Raw genomic sequence first — 11,094 nt, 5'->3', positions numbered from 1 at the left:
GGGGGGGGGCTGTCAGGGGGTGGGGAGTGGTTGGATGGGGCGTGGGAGTCCCAGGGGTCTGTCTGGGGGTGGGGGTGTGGATAAGGGTTGGGGCAGTCAGGGGACAAGAGGCAAGGAGGCTTAGATAGGGAGTGGAGTCCCGGGGGGCAGTTAGGGGCAGGGGTCCCAGGAGGGGGCAGTCAGGGGACAAGGAACGGGGGGAGGGTTGGGGGTTCTGGGGGGGCGGGGCTAGGGCGTGGCTCCTCCCGTCCTCTTTTTTGCTTGTTGAAATATGGTAACCCTAGTATCTACCCTACTATTAAATGTGACAGCATCACATACAGGTTGAGGCCACTGACACAACAACCCAGTAAGATAGAGTTCATTCACAGCCTTGCCCTAGTAAGTAGCACGGTCAGAACCACCAGCATATTATGTTAGTGAGTTTTGTTGCCTTGTAACTTAGTTATCTCAGCAGATCTACAAATTAAGATTTTTATACTTGTGTATTTAGCTACTAACCTCACTTATGTTATTCCAGTAAGATAATGGTAATCCAATATTTCTTTTCATGGAACTACCTCTTGTCAAAATCTTATAATTCTCCACTGCTTGGTGACCACTTTTCCAAATCCCTCATAGCCTGGGTCTCACCACATTTAATTATGCTGGCAGTTCACAAAGCACTGTGCTAAGCTACTGAAGTGAGGAAGACTTCACATGTTGGCTATTATCTGAAGTATAGGCAACATACAGATACCGCATGTAGGCTGTAGGTACATGAGAGTGAGGACTGAAGTTCTCAAACTATGAGCTTTTTAAGTGTTTCTGTATAATTGGCTAATAAATTCTGTGCTTGAATGTCTTTTACAAGATGTTTGCACATTCCAAGCCTTAGTAATATTATTAGGCAATACACACTTGCGAATCATTCTCTCCGCCTTGAAGTGCACGATATATTTGAAAATGTAGAAAAACATCCAAAAATATTTAATAAATTTCAATTGGTATTCTATTGTTTGTTTTTCTATATTTTCAAATATATTGATTTTAAATATAACACAAAGTGTACAGTGCTCACTTTATATTTTATTACAAATATTTGCACTGTAAAAATGATAAACAAAAGATGTTTCGATTCACCTCATACAAGTACTGTAGTGCAATCTCTTTATCATGAAAGTATAACTTACAAATGTAGATTTTTTTTTGTTACATAACTGCATTCAAAAACAAAATGTAAAACTTTAGAGCCTACAAGTCCACTCAGTCCTACTTCTTGTTCAGCCAACTGCTAAGACATACAAGTTTGTTTACATTTAGAGCTGAGAATGCTGACTACTTCTTATTTACAATGTCACCTGAAAGTGAGAACAGACTTTTGCAGATGGCGTTGCAAGGTATTTACGTGCCATACATGCTAAACATTCATATGCCCCTTCATGCTTTGGCCACCATTCCAGAGGACATGCTTCCATGATGATGACGCTCGTTTAAAAAAAAAACGTGTTAATTAAATTTGGGACTGAACTCCTTGGGGGAGAATTGTACGTCTCCTGTTCTGTTTTACCTGCATTCTGCCATATATTTCATGTTATAGCAGTCTCGGATGATGACCCAGCACAAGTTCGTTTTAAGAACACTTTCACAGCAGATCTGACAAAACGCAAAGAAGGTACCAATGTGAGATTTCTAAGGATAGATACAGCACTCGAGCCAAGATTTAAGAATCTGAAGTGCCTTCCAAAATCTGAGCGGGATGAGGTGTGGAGAATGCTTTCAGATGTCTTAAAAGAGCAACACTCCGATGAGGAAACTACAGAACCCAAACCACCAAAAAAGAAAGTCAACCTTCTGCTGGTGGAATCTGATTCAGATGATGAAAATGAACATGCATCAGTCCACTCTGCTTTGGATCATTATCAAACAGAACCCGTCATCAGCATGGATGCATATATTCAGGAATGGTGGTTGAAGCATGAAGGGACATATGTATCTTTAGCGCATCTGGCACGTAAATATCTTGCAATGCCGGTTACAACAGTGCCATGCGAAAGCCTGTTCTCACTTTCAGGTGACATTGTAAACAAGACGTGAGCAGCAGCATCTCCTGCAAATTGTAACCAAACTTGTTTGATTGAGCAATTGGCTGAATGGACTTGTAGAAAGTTTTGCATTGTTTTATTTTTGAATGCAGTTATTTTTTGTACATAATTCTACATTTGTAAGTTCAACTTTCATTATAAAGAGATTGCACTACAGTACTTGTATTAGGTGAATTGAAATATACTATTTCTTTTGTTTTTTACAGTGAAAATATTTGTAATAAAAAATAAATATAAAGTGAGCACTGCACACTTTGTATTCTGTGTTGTAATTGAAATCAATATACACTGCTACCTTGCTGTAACGCTACCCAATGTAACACGAATTCGGATATAATGCGGTAAAGCAGTGCTCCGGGGGGTACAGGGCTGCGCACTCCGGTGGATCAAAGCAAGTTCACTATAACGCGGTAAGATTTTTTGGCTCCTGAGGGCAGCGTTATATCACGGCAGACGTGTATTTGACAATGTAGAAAACATCCAAAAATATTAAAATAAATGGTATTCTATTATTGTTTAACAGTGCGATTAATCGTACGATTAATCGTGATTAATTTTTGTATTGCTTGATAGCCCTACTTATGACTAAATTTAATGAGGATATGTTGTAAGACACCAGAAGCAAACCCTTTGTAGCTTCTCAGACATAAATACAGGGCCAAACTCAGTCCTGTCCTATTGTTTGTTTTGCCTGGCCAGAAACCGCTTACATCTCCCCACCTGGAGATTCCTATAGTTTCGGAGATTCTGCAGCAGGCATCAAGCTGCTATGGGCAGCTCTTAGGACACCACTGCTTCAGCCAATTGTGCAGGCGGAGCATCATGGCAGGGAAAGTCATGCACAGCCAAGCACACCGCACTCTGGCTGCTTCCAGATGGGAAAGCATCCTTTGGGGGATATGTAAATGAAAGTTTGCTTACATCCTCCAGGATTTCTTTTAAGACACAGGTTTGTTTACGTGAATAAGGAGAAACCCAATCATGTACTATGACTTTTACTATCAAATACAAGTTAGGCTACAGAGTCACCCATTCGGAGACATTTCCCAAGTAACTAAGAGTTCTGTCAAACACTATATAAAAAGTCAGCTTATTGGATTTTGACCACTAATATCTTGTTTACACTAAAACTCCCCAGCTGTAATTCAGCAAGGTCCACCAGTGGTATCAACGGTAGAAAACGTACTGTGGATTTAGAGCATTTAGACATTTGTCACCATAGCATTATGCTATGTTGTAACATTATGCTAAGCTACAAAGTTTGCTTATGTAGATCCAACCTAAGAGGCTTAAATGGATTGCAATGCAGAAATACCCTAGCCCTATGCCTCAACAGTTACATATCTGTTGTTGCATTTAAATTTAATCTATTAAATGCATTAAAGGAGTGTAAAAACTAATTTAAGTGAAACCAGTGCAACTTTCTTGTTTAGACAATGCCTAAGCCAAGCATAGAGGGTGACAGTTATCTGTGCTGCCACCTTTCTTCCCAAGCAATAGCCTCTGCACTTAAACTTCGTATTTAATACACATTTTAAAAAGTACCTCAATCTTTTCTCTCTCCCCCCTGGGCTTCACTGCACCTTTTTTCTTTCGTATTTTCTTTATGGTGCATCTTTTCCTTATTGTTTGCAGTATAGTTATTATTTGCATCACCTTCGAGCTCCAATCAGGGATTTCAATAGGAAGCAAGCAAACACTTACTAAAAAGGCATTCACTGCCCCATAGAGCTTCCTTGTTTCCTGCTCTCTCACACCACTTTAATATTTAAATAGTAGTAGCACCGAGAGACCTTATTAGAAAAGGCCAACTTCCGAAGCTTGTTTACCAAGGAATGCCACTACAAGCCCAGCAATCACAGGGATGCCAAAAGATTCAATGGGATGATAAGATTGCCAGCGAGGGATCTAACTAAATATCCAGCCAGACCACATTAAGGATCTAGCCAGAGATTGATCCCAGTGGCACTCAATCTGCAAGTAAGCAACATCCTATTTGAATTTGCCATGATGATGAGTACATAAAGATCTTAACCCAATGATTCTCAAACTTGTTTACTGGTGACCCCTTTCACATAGCAAGCCTCTGAGTGTGACCCCCTCCCTTATAAATAGATTTAAAAAAAAATTAATTTAAGACCATTATAAATGCTGGAGGCAAAGTGGGGTTTGGGGTGGAGGTTGACAGCTCGCGACACCCCATGTAATAACCTTGCGACCCCCAGAGGGATCCCGACCCCCAATTTGAGAACCCCGGTGTTAACCAGACTGGTCCCATTGTGCTATGCATTGCACAAACAAAATGTGACCGTCCCTGTCCCACAGAGCTTACAACCTAAAAGCCACTTACATCATTCTTTCCCTATGCTGCTCTATGTACCACCTCCTCTATTATTTTCTACCCCATTTCTCCTTCCATTTTCTCCTAACGACAATGTCTATGTTACCATGTAAATCGACCTAACAACGTAGCTGGAATCAACGTAGCTTAGGTCAACTTACTGCGGTGTCTATGCTGCACTGGGTCGACGGGAGACACTCTCCCATTGACTTACCCTTACTCTTCTCATTCGGGTTGGAGTACTGGAGAGCGATCTGCAGTCGATTTAGCGGATCTTTGCTAGACCCGCTAAATCAACCCCCAGTGTATCGATCGTCAGCACATCAAACCAGTGGTAGTGTAGACATAGCCAAAGTCTTTTAACTATATTAATCTTCCCTAATTCAGACCATCTCTCTCTCCCCTGTCCAATCTCTCATATATCCACTCACCCCCTTCTCAAAAACTAAAAATAAAAAAATTCAGAGCCCTGATAGCTAGGGAAAAGTAAATCTACTTAGAGACAATAGAAAAAGTGAGGGTCCCACTGTCCAAAGGCAACACTCAGGTGAGAAGACAATGCAATTCCCAAATTGCAGGGAATGGAGAACATACTGGGATTCCTATGACAGTGCTGTCACTGGACCCCATGCCATCTGTTTAGTAAATATGAAGACTACCTTCTGCCACACACACTATTGTTCCTTCCTTCCAACGAAGGGTCTCTCAACACTGCAAGAGTGGGCTAGTACCCTATGATTTCATCACATGCTGGCTGCTTCAACTGGGGCATATTCCTGCTACCATACTTATCCCCTAGTTTCAGTTGAGTTCTCCACTGTGAACAGCTCCAGTGCTTGCCTCTGCTGCTAGCTTTGTCAGTTTCAGTGCTCCCCACAGAATTCTGTATAGCACAAGTGTAAACAGACTAGCAACTTGGGAGTTTTCACTTTACTGAAGCTTGCAAAAGTTTTAAGCTATCGTTACAGGCACTAAAACCGTCCTAGACGGGGGGAGGAATAGCTCAGTGGTTTGAGCATTGGCCTGCTAAACCCAGGGTTGTGAGTTCAATCCTTGAGGGGGCCGCTTGGGGATCTGGGGCAAAATCAGTACTTGGTCCTGCTAGTGAAGGCAGGGGGCTGGACTTGATGACCTTTCAAGGTCCCTTCCAGTTCTAGGAGATGGGATATCTCCATTATTATTATAGACTCGGGCAGACACTACACTGGTTTACACTCAAGACACATCTACATAGACTCTAAGTTTCATGCAGATCTGTGTAACGCTATGTCAATAATTTAATGACTTAATTTGCATATTTACAATGTTACATAAATAACTTTAAAATCATGTTGATGAAAGGTGCAGGACTATTTGATCTCTGATGAAGGGAGTCACCTTAATCTACTGGGCAGCAGCAGGGCAAGTTTCATGCACACTACTTTGCTAGGGCTAACACGGACAGTTCATCTCCATCACGGATGCAATTCTGGCCTCTGTCAACCTGTCACTTAGTGAAAACCATGGTGGAAAATTTGTGATAGGTGAGGACCTCAATATGAAATGAGTATGAGGGTATCACATTTACACTGGATGGGAACAATTTTCCATGCCTGAGCTGGGCTGGATTCAAACTGGTGACTGGCTCTACAACTCTTTGATAATCCTCTGAGTCATCCAGTCCCCAAATAAGAACTACTGACATACCTTCAAGAATGAAGCTTCCTTTCTTTGTCAGTGGATCACAACTATTTGTGAGACAGCAGTGGAATGTTTAGCATCAGGATTCCTGGGTCCTACTCCTAGCTCTGGGAGCAAACTGTGATCTAGTAGTTGGAGCTGTGGTTACAGCCAGGCTAGTTAAGCATATACATTTGGTACGCTGATTCTAAAAGACAGAGTGGACAAGGCTTAGCTCTGTCATATCGGAGACCAGGGTTCTATTCCTAGCTGTGCTTGAAGTTAACTAAGAGGGGCACCACAAGGTATCTGGTTTGTAAAATGAGGGAATGATAGTTGCCTATCTCCCAGACTAAGGGTGTGAGGCCCTGGTCAGTAACAAGGATTGTGAACCACACAGAAATATTAACAGCACTCAGTGGAAAAGGCAAGTTCAAAACTCATTGCCTCCTGGTTTCCAGCCCAGTGCATCTTCCCACAGGTCAAAACATGAGAGTCCCCTGCTTCCCCCTCCCCAAATGATGCAAGCAGGTGTGACAGGGCTGCCAAAAGAATGCATCATGGGGGGGGGGGGAAATGTGGTCACTTGTCAATTCTGCATCTGCAAGATTCTCTTTGGAGCCACAAGGGCTAGATAGTTACATTTTCAGAAACGATCCTTTAGGCTTTGCAAATGTAATGCTACTTGCTTATGAAAATGTCCTACATGCTATAGACAACTAGAATTTTCAAATCCTGATATTGATTACACATGGAAACAATGAAACCCACTAAACAAATCAGAGTGCTGTTAAAGGCATAAAATACAAACTGAAAAAGTACATTTAACTTCCAGTTAGTGAGCTTAGGTCTTGCCTACACTTGGAATTAGCCCTATTTGAACCACTGGTGTAGCTCATGGTCTTCAATGGTCATTTGTCCCCTACTTGCATCAGTTAGAAGCCAGTAAATTCTGGAGTATTTTGAGTGGGAAGCTAGCCTTGACCTGGAAACAGGGGTTTCATTGTGAGTGGTTCACCCTCCAATCAATTGTAGCTTAATCTTCATTTTTTTTAAGCAGTTAAAGAGAGACAAACTGAGTTGCACACATACATCCTCCTAGCATGGATAGTCATACCGACATAAAGGTACCTTATATCAGCGTAGTTTATTCCCATACAGGAATGGGAATAAGCTAGATCAGGTAAACACATCTTTATACCATAATAACTGTGTTCACACAAGGAACTGAACTGGTGTAATTGTATTGGTAAAAAACTCACACCCGTATACAAAATAATTATGCTAGTACAAACACTGTGTGTAGACCAAGCCTAAACAGGTGTTCTTTAAGTATTAAAAGGAGAAAGATTAAGGTGCTACTGGCTAGAGGAAAGCCCCCCTCTCCACTCCACTCACAACATTGCAACCCCTCTGCAAATAAAGGCTTCTTTCCCTCCCAGAAAAAAAAACAGCAAAAGCACTACAAAAGAATTGAGTATTATTTCCTAGTTATTAACTGATGCAAGCAGGAGCAATACCACATTCTTCTATGCTCTAGTTTTCATCAAACAGTCAAGAACTGCTGTTGTTTTTTGGCAAGTGAAACCAACTTTGCTTGGACCACATCAAAACAAAGTAGCTATTCTCCCCCCCCCCCCAGCTATAATCACTATTACTAGTGTTATAAAGCTCACCCACTGACAAACTGCTGGGGTGGGTGGGAAGCAGCACTTGGCACTAGAGAAAATATCCTTGTCAATCGCTGTAAGTTATCCAATGACCGGGTCATATCTCATCTACACAGACTAGTAGCCAGCCAGGGTCTGGAGTCCAGTTTTTAAAATTCCTCCTCCTCCCCCCCTCCCCTTGCTTTTTCTGAGAAAGGAGACCACTTGGTAGACAGAAACAACACATTTTTCTTTAGCATCTCAGGGAGCCAGAGAGAAAACCCTCCCTTCCCCGGAGGAGTACCCCCTCGTCCAGGCAGGCTCCCACACACACCCTTCCTGAGCAGGCCTGAAGCCTCCATTCCCAGCAGAGGCCCTAGCCCACCGTGCAGCGCCGAGGGCCGTCCGCACGGGAACACAAGCGCAGCCCCCGCCACAATCATCCTCCCCGCGCCTAAGGAGGGTGACCTCCCCTCCCCCCAGCAGGGGAGGCCAAGCCCCCTGCCACCCGCGGAGCGGCCGGCACCACCCTGCCAGGCCCCGCTCCCCCCACCCAGCAGGGGCCGACGGAAGAAATACAGGCCCCGCTCCGGCTCTCTCACAACCCCAGGACAGGTCCCGCGCGGAGCAACCCGCGCCCGGCTCAGCCCCGGCCCCTCTCTGCTCCGGAGCAGGCCTCAGGCTCGGCTCCCCCACATGGCGGTGGCGCAGGCCTCAGGCCCGGCTGCCCACATGGCGGCGGCGCTGGCCTCAGGCTGGGAGCCCCTCACCTCGTCTCCCGACATGGCTGAGGGCCGGGCTCGCACAGCGCGCGCTACGGAAACGGAGGAGGGTCAGTCGCCGAAGCCGGTCACTACAACGCCGCTCACGGAGCCAGTCCGTCGCCTCCCGAAGGTACTGCAGCCACCGCCGCGCTCAGCTCAGCTCTCTTGCATCAGCGAGCGCACAGAGCGGCCGAGCCCCGGATGTACGCAAGCGCAGCATGCACCCCAACCCGGCCGCAAGGGTTCTCGGGAGTTGTAGTTCTCATGGTGCGCGTGCGCCCGGGACTAGGCTGTCGCGTGTGTGTGACTCATCGCAGCGCGGAAGGGAGTGGCTCATTGTAGCTGGGCTGGTAGGGGAGGTGACGGGGCCAGGCATAGAAGGGGTGGGGGTGAGCCTTGGCTGGGGAACAGGCTGTGGGCAGCCCCTGCAAAGATGAGGCTGTGGGACACCCTGGCAGAGATGGGGTAGTGGTGGCTGGGGAGGTTGTGGCGGGTCCCCGCAGAGATGGGGCTGTGGGGGGTGAGAGGCTCCTGGGGGCCCCAGCAGAGATGCGGGCGGGGGAGGTGATGGTGGCAGAGTAGGTGCCAGCTCATGCCGAGGTCCCTAGGCCTCAGCTGAATGCTGACAAATGCAGAGCTGGCGACCTGTGTGTTTAGTATTGCTAAAATAGGTATTAGATTTATAAAAACGTTTAATCTTTAAACTCTATGAAATGCTTGTAAATTGCTGCATGCATTAATCTCACTTATAATATCTGTAGCCCATGTTATAAAGTAGCATTTAAGTGTTTGCTCTGTAACTGTAAAAGTATTTGTTCTGAAACTGTAAACCACCAGTCAGGAAAAAAGCAACACCAAATGTGAAATACTAGTTTGCCCATGCACACCAGACAAACTATTGTAGACCATTGGAGGACAAAAGACTTTGTTGATTAATCCCTACATACCTGTGAAGAGGAGACATGCATGTGGACTGCCCCTGCAGCTCAAACTCATGGGACAGGGGAATAAAAATCCCTGTTAAAAAGAAACTGTCTTTATGATACTTGGATCTGAGGGGAAATGATTACTAAGCATAAGCAACAGATTCCGTGTGATTTGTCTGGGGATCCCTAAAGGACCAATAGAGCTTTCTTATTGCAGAAGTTTCTACCATTTCTTGGAATCTAAGACTGTAACTCATTTGTATACATATGTTTATCCGCTTTAACCTTATAAATAACTTTCACTTCTTTTTCTTAGTTAGTAAATCTGTAATTAGTTTATTATAGGATTGGCTACAAGCGCTATTTTTGGTGTAAGATCTTAAGTGCAATTGACCTGGGGTAAGTGACTGGTCCTTTGAGACTGTGGGTAATCTGAATATTGCTGTGATTTTTGGTGTAAAGAACCATCTGTCACAGGCAAGCTTGCCTCGGAGGCAAGATAGACTTGGGTATGTGAGGGGACTGTCTGTGAGTCCATGATTAGGCTATTAAAGTGTCTGAGGAGTTTACACTTGATGTTTGGTTGGTGAAATCCAAGTATGGAACTCACAAATAGTTTGGGGTTTGTGCCCTGCTTCTTACCAGTCTGCCCTGAGGCTGGTATTCACGCTACTGAGCCGCTCCAGAGAGCGCGTAACAGTGGCGTAGTCATGGCAGGATTCACATGCCACAGGTCAGCTGGGTTTATAGATCATAACCCAGCACTGTCAAAGTTTAGACTTGATATTGAGAGTTTGAAAGGTTAAAGAATAGACACAGTGAGTGAACCACAGTCATATGATGGTCTTGACAGAAAAGACTTGATCAGTTATGTAAGGACGGGGGAGTAGCCCATAAAAAGAAAACTCCAGTTCAGGAGCTAAGAGCTTTGCTCATAAGTTTTGACCAGCCATTCAAGGACCCTCCCTGCCCTAGGCGCTGCAGAGGGAAACACTGCAGTGGAAATGGCCTGATTGCAGTACCTGGCAGCCCAGGAAGAACACAAGCATCAGAGACTCATGGCAGAAGCAGAGGCTCAGGTGAGATCCCACCAAAGACACATGGAACAACTAACAGTCAAAGCCAGTGAGAAAGCTAAGGAGGGGGCACACGAGCCAAATAGAAGCTCAAACATTGCAGTACACAGTACTTGAGCAGCAAAAGGAGCTTCCCCAGCCAGCGAGCTTACCCCTCCGCAACACAAGGGAGTGGGAGAACATCTGTCCAATTTATAAGGAAATTGACTGTAGGGAAGAGTACCTGTCCACCTTTTAGAAACTATGTGGGATGCACGATATCCCAGAGGATAAGCAGATGCCTATCCTCCTAATCAGATTAACTGGGAAAGACAGACAAGTTTTTAATGATATAGAGGAGGTGATGCTAAGATGTATAAGAAATTTAAAGAAAATGTACTGAAAGGATTTGAGATTACTCCTCAGACCTGTCAATTGAATTACAGAAATATCAAAATGTTTGACAATATCACTCATGTTGAATATGTACCTAAAATGAGTAATTTTCGGAGAAAATGGATATTGGGGCAGCGGCTGAGAATGATTATGAAAAACTGATCTGATGGCCCAGGAGTAATTGTTATGGGGAGTTACAAATGAGGTAAAGACAGCCATC

The 11,094-nt window shown here is 44.5% G+C and overlaps 1 protein-coding gene across 1 annotated transcript in view; it reads right to left on the bottom strand.

Moving 5' to 3' along the window:
* The window catches only part of EIF2S2 (eukaryotic translation initiation factor 2 subunit beta), a 24,527-nt gene extending 15,822 nt beyond the window's left edge, over window positions 1-8,705 (bottom strand). The window contains exon 1 of the mRNA XM_034787284.1: window positions 8,504-8,705. Within this exon, the coding sequence (XP_034643175.1) occupies window positions 8,504-8,518 (15 nt within the window). The 5' untranslated portion in view covers window positions 8,519-8,705. The remainder of the gene's footprint in view (window positions 1-8,503) is intronic.
* Window positions 8,706-11,094: the final 2,389 nt, after the last annotated feature.

This window comes from Trachemys scripta, chromosome 12 (assembly GCF_013100865.1).
Source record: "Trachemys scripta elegans isolate TJP31775 chromosome 12, CAS_Tse_1.0, whole genome shotgun sequence".
Classification (NCBI taxonomy): Eukaryota; Metazoa; Chordata; order Testudines; family Emydidae; genus Trachemys; species Trachemys scripta.
Note: the sequence above shows the minus strand (reverse complement) of the source record. Positions and strands in the feature narration are given on the sequence as shown.